We start from the raw sequence: 15,403 nt of genomic DNA, 5'->3' as shown, positions 1-15,403 counted from the left end.
AACCACAATGGAGATCAGTATCAGTAATTCACTACCGCTGTACATTTTTAACTTAATTAAGTCACTATCAGCAGCTTTGTGATTGTACAAAGTGGTTCTAGCAGCTCCAGAAATTATGGTTAATGTGACAAACTGAGAAAATGTAAATGTAAAGCAAATCTGACTGTGAGTTGTTGTCAATGTGACTGAACACTCGTTGATTCAACTTAATACCTCAAGTGTGATGAAGAGTGATGGAAGCTGATTTTTGGAATTAAGGAACAAGAATGAGAAAGCCACAAAAATGCCAAAAAAATGTTTGTCATGATTTACTGAGAGATACAGAAAATTTGCTCATATCACCTCTTGAGAGAAACACTAGCTGACAGAAATACACAAGAATTTATTTTACTGACTTTTTGTAAATCTGTTTAAAATACAAGCTGAACTTGGATGAAAATTATGAACCACATTCAGGCACAGAGTGTCTTCAAGCCGCACAGTGTGGTTTGAAAGTGGGAACTGCGTTTATATTTTAAGTTTTCACACAGTCACAGCAATTAGCTCAGTGATTAGAGACCGAGGGAGACAAAGGGAGACGTATAGAGAAGAATAGAGTAACAAAGAGGAAGGCAGGACTGGAACCTGCAGCCATTGTGTCCTAATACAATATCTGACTTCCTTTAGATGCCAGACACCACAAACACACACAAGCACATACATGAGAGTTGAATAGCAGGCAGCGAGGCACCGGGCTGACTTCCTCTGGAGATGTAGACGATGGAGAGAGAGACACAGAGGGAGAGAGAGGGAGAGAGAGGGTGGGGGGGGGGGGGGGGGGGGGACGGGGTGGGAGGTTGGTACAAACGACACTCTCACACTCCTTTCAGTTCAGACCTCTGGACACAGACTGTGCTCTGATCTGTCTGCTGCTGGACCGTCACTCTGTAAACTCAAATTGACTCAGTTCAACTTTCTCTCTCTTTGCATTTATCCATCTCTCTGGCTGTCTGACTCTCTGCTGAGATCCTGAAGCTTCCTCAAGTTCAGACAGAAACTTGGACTTCACCACTCCAGACTGGAGACTCGCTATTATACACTGTAAGACCACTGGAAGACATCTGGACCTGTGCAACCAAATCACATATAAACGTCTCCTGTTGCCGGTCACTGAGAAGTTCCTCGCTCAGCAACAACTGGTGAGAGGAAGAGGAAGAGGAGAGCAGCCAGTTAACCCACTCTGCTCAAGGCTGTAATCTGCACATCCCACTAACGTATCCTAAATCAGGTAAAAAAGTGTGCATGTGTGTGTGTGTGTGTGTGTGTGTGTGTGTGTGTGTGAGGTGGATTATTTAACATAACATGAGGTCTTCAACTTGGTCTCCAGCTTTCTTTTTAGGCTAAAGTCACCATGTATTCACTTACAGATTCACTTTCACCAATTTCAAGCATCTTCATTGAATCAATTTGTCACCTGATCAGATTCATTTCATTCATGTTTGGGTGAAAACTTCTCTGAAACAGAATTTTCAGACATCTGTTGGAGTCAGATTTGTGAAATTTCTCCAATGTATCATTCAAACTGTCGAGGAACTGTAAAAGACTCCCCCTCCCCCCAGTAATAAAATGTGCAAAGACAGCAAACAATTACAGGTTAAACTGTGTGACGCTGTGGTCAGGAAGGAGCTGATGTCATCATGAAAGAAGTTCCTTTCTGATATCTGATATTGCATAAAAGACCAAATCAGTTTTCCTTCAGGAAGCCAGGGACAGACAGGTGTAATGAACATTGAAACAGGTTTTGCTGGCTGTAATTATTCTTCCTGTTCATTCTGACCTTCATAATGAACTTACAATATAAGTGTTGGGGGGACAGAATCCACAGTTTTGGGCTAAAATGAAACTAAACGTTGATCTGAAGCTTAAATGAGGTTTCAGCAGTCCGAGTCAGGCAAATAAAATGGATATCTGCCACATTTACAGTCTTTAGCATCAAACTCCTTCTTTGTGTTTCCTCAGACAGCGTTTTCCTGTTCGACTGTAATGGAATGATTATAACAAAAAGAGGAAATTAAGCACTTAAACGACCGTAAAGATATTGACTAGATTTGATTAATTTGGACGGCTGAAACTTCGCATTAGCGTCAAATAATCTTTTAAATAAATGTTTGCATGGAAGGAGGACTGTGGATTTTGGCCCGCATCGCTTACATTGTAAGTGCGTTATGAGATCTGCTAATGGTCAGTGTGAACAGGAGAAATGATTATGGCAAGAAAAATGTGTGTCAGTGTTTATTTGGGCTCCTGATTGTTGATTGAAGACAGACTTCAAAAACTGTGAACCCCTCCTTCAACAAGATTCTGGCAAATAATATCTAAAGTAAAACTCATCACTGTATTATAATTTATTACACTTTAAAATGCATTGACAATAAATAAAACAAACAGAAAACCTTCTGAAACCCAAAATATAAACTTTCAGGAATTACATTTAAAAAACTGATTTATTTTGGTGGGTTTGAAAAGCTTTAAAGTGAAGAAAATTCACTGAACTCAGGTAATTTAATGTCAAAGTTGACATTTAAAATATGAAAATCATCTAAATTAAATTAGAAATTTTGTTTAGAACAATCTTACTTGATTTATTTGTCGGTTTTGTTTCTAAACTCCCCCGTTTTTGATGAATGTCTCACATTTTTATCTTCTTGACCTATGAATACTTATCATTGCTGATTATTAATAGTGTAAGTTATAAATATTTTTTATCGGATTAAAAACATCCTCAGGTCTGAGTGATGTCAGTGGTCCATCCTTAATTATTGTATACCTATTGTGTGTGTGTGTGTGTGTGTGTGTGTGTGTGCGCGTGTGTGTGTGTGTGTGTGTGTGCATGTTATCAAGACAGGATGCAGAACAATACTGAGTGCTGGATAATGGGCACAGACACACACACACACATACACACCAACTCATACACACATATGCACACAAAGGTCAGGCGAAAGTCTATACAAGGAAGTAATATTGTTATTAATGATGCAGGGAGCACTTGTGAAAGACATAAATACACACACTAATACGTATATATACACACACACACACACACACACACACAAACACACAGTGATTTAAAAGTTTTTCGGTTTCTCAATAACAGGAAGGGAGGGGCATTAAAGGCTTAGGGGCATTTAAGAAATAAAAGAACAACTTAAAAAGTATCTTTGATTCGAGACTCTCCAGTTCTCTTAAGATGTGGTTTAAATGGCTTTTTTCTCTGCAGGCAGATAAAGTTCATCTTATCGTAGTTCTTCATCTTTTATACGACGCAGATCCTGAAATAAACTTCAGAAACTGAATGCTAAGAAGGTTAAAAGTACACGTTGAAGTTAAATGACATAGACAGAGAAAAGACAGCATCTATAGCGAGATGAAATGGTCAGTGATGTTTGTCCTGGTTAAAGACAAAATGAAACAAATCAATGTGATTAATTCTGCTGCAGTGAATTAGACGTTTAATGTACCCCTCCTCTCAATTATGTGTTTCCTCTCATTGTTCATTCGGATGTTCAAGCTTCTCTGTGCAGAATGATGTATGTGCAGAGTTGCTCAAGAGGGCAAAGTTTCTCTGTGCTCACCTTAAATCTGATTTCTGACATCACAACCAATTCGGAGCCAATCACGGTCCAGTATCAAATCTGTCCCTGAGAAATTACGTTCACAGTGAAACTTTTAGTCTTGTTTGTATTTTACAGAGAAAAAAATAGAAGTAGTAGTATACAATGCATTAATAAAAGGCTGTTTGTGTGTTTGTGTGTGTGTGTGTGTGTGTGTGGTACCAGCAGTGTTTACAGTAGACGTAGTTTTCCTTCCCCAGAGGCAGACAGAGGGGGGAGTGTGGGAAAGCGAGAGTGAAGCTAAACTGAGACACGGGCATAGACGTTTTTATTAATGGGGTCGGGGGCCGGGGTGGAGAGAGGGGTCACGGGGTGAAGATGATAAAAGGACTCATAGCAAAAAACCGACATTACATTAAACAATAGGCACAAACTGTATTCTTCAATAGTTTGTTCAATAGCAGATTATTTTCTCGAAATATTACTTGCTAATTTTGAGCTGCCATGAAAAACTTAACAACAATATCATCTTTTTACTTCAGGGTCCCTATTTGCAACATGTACAGTCAATCAGAGACCAATTAAAACTGTGCACCTGAGTCTTTGATAGCATATCACAATTGCAAATCCAACACATTTATCAGCCCTACTGTGAACTATTTGTACTATTTAAACTAATTTGGATGCAAATGACTGAACATTTCTAAGTTTCGTGCATGAGAATCCAAGTCACACTGGTCTGTTCTCAAAAATATATTTTAAGTTATTAACTTGCAAAATGAAGCAAAAAGACTTACTTTTTGAGCTTTCCTTAAGTTTCCCTCTGCTTCTTTCACATTTCTGGTATGTAAATCATAAACATGAACAGAGTATTTGTGTGTTTATATAACTTATTTTGTTGAAATAAAGCAGGCATGAGTTCCTAGCACCACCTGACCCAGTCGCAGCTATGAAACCCGTGCGCTCTGTTCCTCAGGTGAATCTTGAAACCTGCTGAGTGACGGCTGAGTGGTACTGAGAAATCTGTGCTGAGCTGTGATTGATTATGGCCGACTGGAGCCTGCTGGGAAACTTCCTTGAGGAAGTGCAAGAACACTCTACCTCCATTGGCAAGGTATCACACAAAAACACACACACACACACACACATAACCACACACAAACATTTATACACAAGTTGCATGCCAGGGCAGCGAGGCACCAGTCTTCCAGACTTCCTCAGACATATACACACGCTCAATATAAATTAAACATCAATATATTTCCACATCATCCTGTTTATTTTGGGTATTCCAGACCCTGGTGTCTGAGTCTTCTTATAATAAACAGATATTAAGTTTATGTTCATGTGCGACATTTTAATACATCTTAGAAATGCTTCAGAAATTGTTTAAGTCTAAAACTATATTCTAAAAAATCTCCCTCAAAATAAGAATCATTAAATAATGTTTTTTTCACAGAAGTTATTTCATATTTGAAGCAAGATTGTTGAAAATTATCCTTATTTGCATACCATATTTATTCCCATATTCTTTGACATGTGTGCTTGATGTACCGTTTTGTGTTTTTTTGCTCCACAGGTGTGGCTGACCATCCTGTTTATCTTCCGTATCCTGGTACTCGGGACGGCTGCTGAGTCATCGTGGGGTGACGAACAGGAAGATTTTGACTGTGACACTGAACAGCCCGGTTGCGAGAACGTCTGTTATGACCAAGCGTTCCCTATAGCGCATATACGATACTGGGTAAGACAGCTTAATGATGATGATGATGATGTAAACACTTCAGTATCACTGACCATTTTTAGGCAGGCTAGCAGCATGGCTTTTATACAGAACTGAAATCTCTCAACCACTACAGGATTGATTGTCATAAAATTTGGGACAGACTTTCATGGTTCCCAGAGGATGAATTTTAAAGGGACATATTATGCAAATTTTCATGCCTATATATTTAATAAAGGGGCTCTACTGGAATATCTTTGCATGATTTACAGTTCAAAAAAACTCCTTATTTATCTTATACTGACCCTTTATGCAGCCCCTCAGTTCAGCCTCTGTCTGAAACAGGCTGATTTAGCTCCTGTCTCTTTAAGGCTCACCTCCCGATGAGCCCACTCTGCTCTGATTGTTATTTCCTGAAGTTGCGTAACGGCCAACTTAAGGCTGTTCAAGAGAGTACGTCAACAAACCATGCAACAGACTCGTTCTTCACTCGTCAACTTCTCAAATACTGGACATCTGTACATGTTCGAGCCAGAATCCGATCCGAAATATGAGAGCGGACAAAAAGACAGCACATGGGCATGGACGATGTGCCAACAAGAAAAGAAAAACAAGGCATTCAGAGAACTTTTTGACTTGCAGGGAGCATTTTTACATACGTTAACCTCAAGTTTTGGAACTTTGACCATGTTTAGCAACGACATCTGACATCATAACAGTATATAAATAACATAAAACCAGAAAAAGCATAATATGTCCCCTTTAATGAGTGACTTTTCCTCTAGTATCACCAGCATGTTCACATTTTTCACATTTAAAAAGTGTTCCTACTATTTTTATGTCAATGTGATGGACAAAATATTAGGAGCAGTTTCCAATATAATGCACTCCAGTACACCACCACCACCCACTACAACCTCAATAATAAACACAAAGCAGAATAATCACCTTTCTGACAATGTCAACAAAAACTGAAAATGTATAAGCTTTGTAAAAGTAGAATTAATGGCAGAGCTGTTGTATTGGGTAATAGGGTGGCCAGTGTGTGTATACTATTAACACTACCAGAAATATTTAAACTAAACTGATGCATTCAAAGAAACTCCTACAACTCCTAAGAAAACATCTAAAAATGAGGTTTAATTTTGCTTCACTAACCTTTTAATTGAAATGTTTTTAATTATAAATCTCACCAATGTCTTCCCAGGTGCTCCAGATAGTGTTTGTGTCCACTCCCAGTCTGATCTACATGGGCCACGCCATGCACATCGTCCGCAGAGAGGAGAAGAAGAGGAGCAGAGAGGAGGAAGGGGGAGACGGGGGAGGGGGAGAGGAGGACCCGGGAGGGGGAGAAGGAGGAGGAGAGAATCACGGAAGGAAAGGAGAGAAGGACGAAGGAAAGGAAAAAAGAGAAAGTCCAATAACGGGTCGACTCCGTCTGAGGGGAGCTCTGCTGCAGACCTACGTTTTGAGTATACTGATACGAAGCATCATGGAGGTGAATACTAATATTAACTCCACTGCACCTTTTAGCCACTTTTAGCTCATTGTTTTGGTTTTGTGGTTCATTTACAGTTTGGTTCAAGGGGAACATCTAGCAGCTAAAGAGTTGGTGAGGACCAAACCAGGGCTAAAAGTAAAACTAGTATTGGACTTAAACTCATTAGGTGACAAGATATTAGGGGTGTGCCTGAATACAAATACATTACTCAGCAAAGCACAAATAGTGGGTTTTATACGAATATTTGTTTCATACAAATATTTTAAAAAGTATTTGTTGGGGATGTTTCCCAGAGATAAAGTTGAGCTACTGACACAAGCAAAGTGCTCTTAAAGCCTCTCCATAACCTGTTGTTCCCCTTCTCCTTTCCACAAAGTTAGGCTGTCTCTGTGTTATGGGTGTACAAATAGATAGGTCTGGCTGCAATGAGGTGATGAGTAAAGTTTTAGCTCAGTAATCATAATAATTTTCTAAAATTAAAAGTGTAATAAAAACAAAAACAGGATTTTTAAGCCTCTTTCCACTTTTATTCAAATACAAATACAGATACAAATAATTTTGCTGCCTCAACAAATACAAATACAAATACAAATACTGGGATCTCTGCACATCCCTACAAGATATACAACTAAAAATGATTGCTAATGTTGCTCTGTGTCTGCTGGATGTAAATAGACATTTGCTAACATGTTAGCCAGATGACGAACCTTATGGGAAACTCTCGACCATTAATGCATTATAAGAACTGGATACCGGACTCAAAGATGGCGCCTAATCAGTCGAATGAAAAATGAAAAACACCAAATACTTGGTGCATAAGCCAAGATAGTTTCTAGCTTTGGGGTTTGCTTCTACGTTGTGCAGCCCACTGGTCCTATAAAATAGATTTTAATTAATATTTTTTATGTCCAATAAAAATAATCATAGTAGTAGCCACAGTATCAGTATTTTTAATCTGTTTATCTGTAGATTTAAGATGAAAAGAGGTTCCTCCCTTTGAATTTAAACTGTTTAAATTCAAATGAATGTAAAATGATGTATAATCTTATCTTCTAATCGAATATTCAATTATATATGACAATACAGGATATTATATAACATTTTAATATAATGACGTCATATTTGAACCAAAGTATTCTGACAGAAACTGAGGTAAATAGAGAAGGGAAGTAAAAGAAAGAGGCAATGAAAAAAAACCTGTAAACATGTGTATAAAACTATAAATGAATGTAGCTCACTGTGACTGGTCTCCATACAGGTGGTGTTTCTTTGTCTCCAGTACTTCCTATATGGGATCTTCCTCAATCCTCTGTATGTCTGCCAGGTAAAAAAAAATATATATATATATATATATATATCAAAACATTATTTTAAAATGAATTTATAAAACATCGTATTCAGACCTACAGTCGTTTTCTCTCTGCTCTCTCTCTCTCTCTCTCAGGCCAGGCCGTGTCCACATCCAGTCAACTGTTATGTCTCCAGACCAACAGAGAAAAATGTCTTCATAGTGTTTATGTTGGCTGTGTCGGGGGTCTCTCTGGTCCTCAGTGTCCTGGAACTGTATCACCTGGCATGGAGACACTGCTGCAGGTGGGAACTGCATATTACCAACATGACTGCAGTTAGTTTAAGAATAAGTGTGTCGTCTGTCATTATATGTCAAACTAATAAAACCAACCAGGGGTGCTGTTTCTGGATGTCGTCAATTTGCATCTGGATTTTTAGAGTAATTTCCTATTTTCCAGACACATTTCATAAAAAAAGATTTCCTGCATGCTGATGAAAAAGTAGAAGATGCAAAAGAATCTATCTGCAAAAAACGATGCGGTGAAAAATGGGACAAAAAGTGAACATTTCAGTCAAAGAGCCATCGTCAGCACAACTTACAGAACACAAGTATAGTATATATAGTAGTATATTACTATTACTACTACTACTATTACTATTTTCCAGACATCCATTAGTTTCAGATTGTGCTTTTACCTTATGGAAATCAACTTGTACTTTTGATACAAATCTGACATAAATAATCCAACTTAGTGACATATTTATCAGTCAAAATTCATCATTGTTTGTTGTCTGTTAGTTAAATGAAGCTTTGAAATGCAAGACCTAATATCTGCTGCTGAACAGCAATCTAAAATTATAAATTATATATTATTATAAAGTTTATTATAATTATAAAGTTTTACAACAAAACAGCCTTTTGTTCAACTTGGTGGCTGAATTGTTTATTTGAAAGCACCAGCAGACCTTTTTCCTCTCCCAGCCAAGCAAAAATAATTCTATTTCAATCGAAAAATGAAAACATAGATGTTGAGAAGAGCGAGACTGAAAGGGTTAACCTGCCGGTGCAGGAGGGAGGAGGAAGTGAGCAGCCCATAAAAGAGGACAAGGTTCAGGTGTGAATCCTTTGTTTGACTGTGTGAATATAGAAAATAAGTTATCAGTCATCGTCAATATTCAAACTTCACAATAAACTATTAATTGGATGGGATCCATTGATTCATCTCGTGCTCTTTGTGTCTGACCGCACACCTGCAGTGTTTAACCTTATCTGGAAACCAGTGCAACACCTCTGTCATCAGTCCTTTTTTACAATAGGTGATATAAATGTTCGAGTTGATTTTTAAACTTGATTGAAACAGATGAGAACTGAGGCTACATTTAAATGGGAGGAAATAAATCTTAAAATTTATGCTGTCAGTCGTAAACAATGTGCAATTTTTAAGCAAAGTTGAACTCCACTGGTTTTACATATGAAGGTAAATTTACTCATCATGAGGAGTCATCAGGGTTATCGCAGCTTGGATTTGGAGACTGCAAAGACTGTAAAACCTGTGATACAAGCTCAAAGCACAACGTTTTGAATAATAACTGGTTAAATTAAAAGCATAACTACTCCCTCACTAAGAAAAAATCATCTTTGAGCTGGACACAAGATGTCTCTTACTTACATAAGTTAGTCTATTCTCACTGGCTGCACATTGTCAGTTTCAACATCACACTTGTACAAATTGAATACTGGACCATGATTGGCTCCAGACTAGTTGTGATGTCACAAATCTTGTTCGTATGTACATACGTCTTTAACTCACAGTTAAGGTGAGACGTGAGCACCTTCAGCATATGAATGTGAAAACAGACTCTGCACAGTGAAGCTCAAACATCCAAGTGAAGTAACAATAAGCTAAACTCATTTTTGAGAGGAAGTGGACTTTAATGTGTCTCTTGTCTTGTGAGTCCCCCAATTTTATGAAAGTTTAAAGATGCAAAACCAGAGTGAGTGAACTTTTATAAAGGGTTAATTCTGATTATTACTTTGTCACATGCTTCTAGTTTAAGGAAGAGGATATGGTTATGTTATGGTGTTTTAGGTTCACCTTATTAGTAAGCAGTGAAAGGTATTCATGTGTAGGCTATAGAAATATAAGGATTTGTATTGCTTATTTAGGTAGAGAGGCTCTTTGTATTAGTTTTTTCAAATAGGATAAAAAAACAAAGCTCTTGCAACATCTTTAGAAGTACATTTCCTACAGTTACAAGTAACTATTTTAAGCCTTCAGTGATTCAGCTTTTACTTCCTGTCAATAACCTTTAAGACCAAACTGTCAGCTGACCTGAGACGTGACTGCCCACGTCTTCTGAGTATGATTAGCCAACTTCAAATACTTTCATAACTTAATATCAGCCTCACATATGGGTTCTACAGTCTCCAAATGAATATTGAAACAGGTTTTTCTTGCCATAATCATTCCTCCTGTTCCTACTAGCTATTAAAAGATCTCTTCATAATGCACTTACAATGTGAGTGATGAGGGACAAAATCCACAGTCCTCCTTCTGTGCATAAATGTATTTAAAAGTTTATCTGAAGCTAATATGAAGCTTCGGTGTCCAAATGAGTCAAATCAAGTGAATATCTTTCAACGTTAGTCTTTTTAGTGCCAAAGTCCCTCTTTTTGTTACCATACTTCCACCACAGCTTAACAGGGAAACACAAAATGGGAATTTGATGCTAAAAAGACTGTAAATGTGGCAGATATCCACTTGATATGACTAACTCAGACTGCTGAAGCCTCATATAAGCTTCACATCAACTTTTAAATGCATTTTTGCACAAAATGACTGTGTGGACACACTGTGGATTTTGGCCTCCATCATTTACATTGAAAGCACATTTGAAGGATCTTTTAACAGCCGGTATGAACAGGAGGAATGATTACAGCGAGGAAAACCTCTTTCACCGTTCATATTCACTATTAATCTAATTCTTTATGGTAAAAATTGTATGAACCTCTTTGTTGCAGGCGATTACTCTTCTCCAGGAGGACCGTCACTCCCGCCAATGCTTTGCCGGCTCGGCAGCTCTCTCTGTCTCCTCCGCCACCATCAACGCCGCCTCCAGATTTCAACCAATGTGTGACTGGCTCCTCACACTTCCTGTCGCTCCCTTTCCCCAACCACCGCTTAGCTGACCAACAAAACTCAGACAACATGGCCACCGAGAAGCACAAAATGGCCTCCTCTGCGGAAGACGAAAATTTCCTCCAGATGAACTCCTACTCGCCCGCATGGCAGAAGACCGGCAACGGTCAGATCCAAGACGACGAATACCTGAGGGCCGACATTGGCTGCTACAACCCTGGGAGCAGGGAGATCAGCTGCCCTCAGATCCAAAATGGAGGGCTCTATCAGAAAGACAAACGCAGATTAAGCAGAACCAGCGGAACAAGCAGCCGAACGAGAGCTGACGACCTCGCCGTTTAGAAAATAAGGCAGAAACTGACAGATTTAACTACTCACACACATGTATGACCTTTTTATTCACAATAACACATGCAAATGATACATATCACTACACAAAACCTCCATTTAATCCTGTCTGTTTTGTTCTCACTGTCATTAAAACAAATCGCTTCTTTAGATATATGGTGGCCTTAAAAAAAGACACAAATGGAGAACTTGAAGATGACTTTAAATTCCTGGCGGCTGACACAAAGACACCGACCGGACTGAAGCTCGTCAGATTCGCAGCAGAGTGTGTTGATGCGTTTTGAATGTGCAAACTTGACACTGTTATTGGTCTTTGGAGTCAACTCTAAAAAAAACTACAGCTCTTCGGGGACAAAGATCATGTCACGCAGCGCAGCGCTTTGGCTCATTGACGTGTTTTTAATAGTTTTTGGGTGACAGTAGCAGAGGTCTACGGCACAGAGGAATGAGATATATCAGGCTCTGGATACGCACACAATAATTGTTTGTCATTTGGGGTCCTCTGCATGTAATTAGTAGGAAAAACCAGAACATTGGCCTGCCTCCATTTTCCTGGAGAGAGAAAAACAGACCAACCCATTCGCTGTCTTCCAAAAGCTTTTATACCCTTTAACCTGCTGTCTGAGGCCAAACAGGGAGAGTCTCTGGAATTAGTGCCACTTTGACCCAGTTGGCATCGATCTCCCCTCATTCGGAGCCAAATGGTTCTCAATTCTACTCAATTTCTACAATGATATTAATCAAATTCATCCTCTCAAGAGGCATATTGTTAATGAGGTTGATAAAGAAGTAGACATTCCCTTCTTTGGAACTGACTGATATTACACACAGACAGTTTAAAGGGGAAGTACACTCCTTCTTCTCTTAAAGGGTTAAGCAGGTCAGGGAATTAAAGTCCCCTTACAGGAAACCTGTATGAGCAGAAAGACTAAACACAAGTGAACAAGCATTTCTCAGACTTTTGTTTCAGTTTAGGGGTCCTTTGATATAAAAAAAATTGAGAAACACTGTTTTAAATATTTGAAGTTTGAAGGAAGTACAGCAGTCTAACAAGCTGAATCCGCCATCATGTTTTAAGTGTACTCAACCTAAGTGCCTTGTTGCCAAATGCGTCACTCGAATTGATGGTAAATGTACAGTAATGCCAAAGATTCACTTTTACTTTATGAGAAGTTTTCAACTTTATACGGCCGCATAATCCGTTTCTCTTTCTCAAACGTCTTCTGATCGCAGCTCATAGTTGATGTAAGAGGTTCACATCATAGCATACCGGGGCAGAAATGACAAATATGAGTCAGATGCTGCAACTTTAAGCAAACATTTCTTCTATATTAATAGATTATAAAGGTTTAGGTGGTCAAAAACTAACTGGATAACTTCTATCCTTCGTCTAGTTTTGTTCTACTGTTGACAAGCTGTAGCAATGCCTGTTATTTAGTGGTTGTTCTGATGGTTTACAGCCCTTGAATCTACCCAGGAAATTAACAACTGAGCCTTATATCTGTGGTAGTTACGACACTGAAGGTGTTCGGAGCCATTAGATGCCTCCAGCGACCTTGCGTTATACCTGCGGAAACTGTTGAAACTCCGCTCACTCGTCTGAGAGCGTCGACTTCAACGTTCCGCAAACAAAAACTGCCATAATTCTGTGAAACTGATACCAAAGAAAACTTTTGTTTGTCACTCATAGGCTGCTGTATATCCTAAGAGTCTAACCCGTCTCGAGCTTGTTTAAGTTTTAACTGCAGGAGTGTCTGGTTGATAGAGACGTTAGTCCAAACCATTTCATCAGTGGATGAGAATGTGAAGCTTAAATGCATCAGATGGCGTCTTGCCACCGGAATATTTTCACCATGCGTACACTGCATTGTGTGTGAGACACTGTAGTCAGTTTGGATGACCAGCGGTGAGTCTCTATACTTTATTGTATTGTGGCAATATCTCATTCTGGCTATGAGCACAGTGGACAACAATCTCTATAATCTGAAATATAGACTGTACAGTCGCTTAACAGCACAGCAGACTACATATTATCAAGTGATCAGTGTGATTTAAAATTGTTGAATATTTCTTATGCATTAGTTTTGTATTTATTATTCCAGTTTAATAATGTGAATGTTACACAAGTTTTAAAAAAAAAAACTTTGCAAAAACTTGGCACTGTTAGTCTGTTCTTTCTCTAAATGCTGCAACACACAGATAACATTCACAGTGTTGTTTATAGGGTGGAAACAGAACAAAGAAACACATTAGCCTGGAAGTACTCACCAGTTTGATTTCCAACATGCAGCAACTCTCTGGACTCGTTGTACCTCTGCAGGTTGTTGTTGTTGAAAGTTGAAACCTATTGCTAATATGTATTTAATCAAACAGCTGCCTTAATGTAAAGTACTTTTGTCACTGCTTGAACTGCTGGTGCATCGTCCCTGCAGGTTTTTTTTCTTTGTGATATTATGTTATGTGATATATGTGGAAAAGTCTCTAAAAGCACAATTTACAAAGCTACTTTTGCTTTTGCTCAGTAACACTTCAAACCAAGTTCATTCACAGTGTTTGTTTGATGAAGGTGCAGGTTCAGTGAGGAGGCTAAATGGATATGAATTAGCAATTTGTAACTTCAAATAAATTATTTTCTCAAATCAATCACTTGTGTGACATGATTAACGGAGCAGAAACACAACATCATATTTAAAATATCAAAACCTCAAGTATTTCCCTGCATCTCGGTCCAAAATCCACACAAGACAGCGGTCAAGCCAGAAGATTATCTACAATCTGAAAACTTGGTTTATTTTGCATCACGCATTGACACATGTGCAGCCAACAGCTAAAGATAGATGGCGAAAAAACAAAGCATTTGCTCACATTGCTAAAACTAACCATTGCAGCATCAAAACTGTGCTTTATGGATTACTTGGGATTCATTATGTATTTCATGGGCACCTCTATATTTAAACATAACGCTCTAAAACTACAACAGCCTGTAACTTCAGTCTTCACTGCTACAACAATTCAACACTTGTTTGAGGTAACAAACTAAGTGATTTGTGAAGTTCGAGGGTATGAATTTATAATCCGTGCACACACATTATGGAAAAAAACGTGCCTGTGATACCTTACATCACCTGAAGATACTTAGAATTTAATTTCTGACCGACAGAGATGCACATAAGAGACATTCAGTAGACAGACAGTAGACAGACAGGCTTCTGAGAAACAGTGTATAGTTAGAGAAAGGGGCAAACAAAACAAAAAAAAATCCTGCCTGGTTCCCATGGAAAAAGTCCAGTTTGGAACAGGGACTGATGGGAAAATTCCCAGGGGGGTCATCCGAATATATCAGGAATGTTTGGGAACAGAAACACTGAAGGGGGTTTTATCTTCACCCGTCGGTGCATGGCAGCCATGTTCAGACCACAATCCTGCTTCACAGCCAGAAAGACTCTGACGCTCCAGTTTAACAACTTCAGATAAATCACAGTTATGCACCATTATATTAGTTCATAAATAACACTGTCCGTCATGTTGAAAGGCAGACTGGTGCTGAATCACATAACCTAACAAACCTGCTCTCTGTAGTTTCAAACTTTGATGCATGCTGCGATTCTGGCCACTCCCCATCCAGTGATGTCACAGCAGGTGTTTTAAATTTGACGACTAATGCTCACCTGCAATTACTCACAACAATAAGGTAAGATAAAAAAAATAACATAAACATTTTACATATAGAAAATGGCACATAAATCGATTTCTCTGTTGAGCTGCAGTGGAAGTATAGTAACAAAAAGAGGAACTTTGGCACTAAAAA

The 15,403-nt window shown here is 38.6% G+C and overlaps 1 protein-coding gene across 1 annotated transcript; it reads left to right on the top strand.

Annotated features, from left to right (window-relative positions):
- The first annotated feature begins 896 nt into the window (after positions 1-896).
- On the top strand, positions 897-14,189 carry LOC121911783 (gap junction alpha-5 protein-like). Its single transcript, XM_042433625.1, has 7 exons — positions 897-1,267; positions 4,570-4,707; positions 5,173-5,337; positions 6,524-6,814; positions 8,076-8,141; positions 8,262-8,410; positions 11,130-14,189. Exons 2-7 carry the CDS (start codon positions 4,639-4,641, stop codon positions 11,587-11,589), a joined length of 1,200 nt encoding a protein of 399 aa, XP_042289559.1. The 5' UTR covers positions 897-1,267; positions 4,570-4,638; the 3' UTR covers positions 11,590-14,189.
- Positions 14,190-15,403: the final 1,214 nt, after the last annotated feature.

The sequence above is a fragment of the Thunnus maccoyii genome, chromosome 14 (assembly GCF_910596095.1).
Source record: "Thunnus maccoyii chromosome 14, fThuMac1.1, whole genome shotgun sequence".
NCBI classification, from domain to species: Eukaryota; Metazoa; Chordata; class Actinopteri; order Scombriformes; family Scombridae; genus Thunnus; species Thunnus maccoyii.
This window is presented reverse-complemented; position numbering and strand designations above follow the sequence as displayed.

Excerpts from the sequence above, each read along its gene's own strand:
- LOC121911783 (XM_042433625.1), top strand. The coding sequence starts at position 4,639 with ATGGCCGACTGGAGCCTGCTGGGAAACTTCCTTGAGGAAGTGCAAGAA. Across the intron at positions 5,338-6,523 it reads TAGCGCATATACGATACTGG|GTGCTCCAGATAGTGTTTGT; the intron begins GTAAGACAGCTT and ends ATGTCTTCCCAG. Across the intron at positions 8,411-11,129 it reads GCATGGAGACACTGCTGCAG|GCGATTACTCTTCTCCAGGA; the intron begins GTGGGAACTGCA and ends TCTTTGTTGCAG.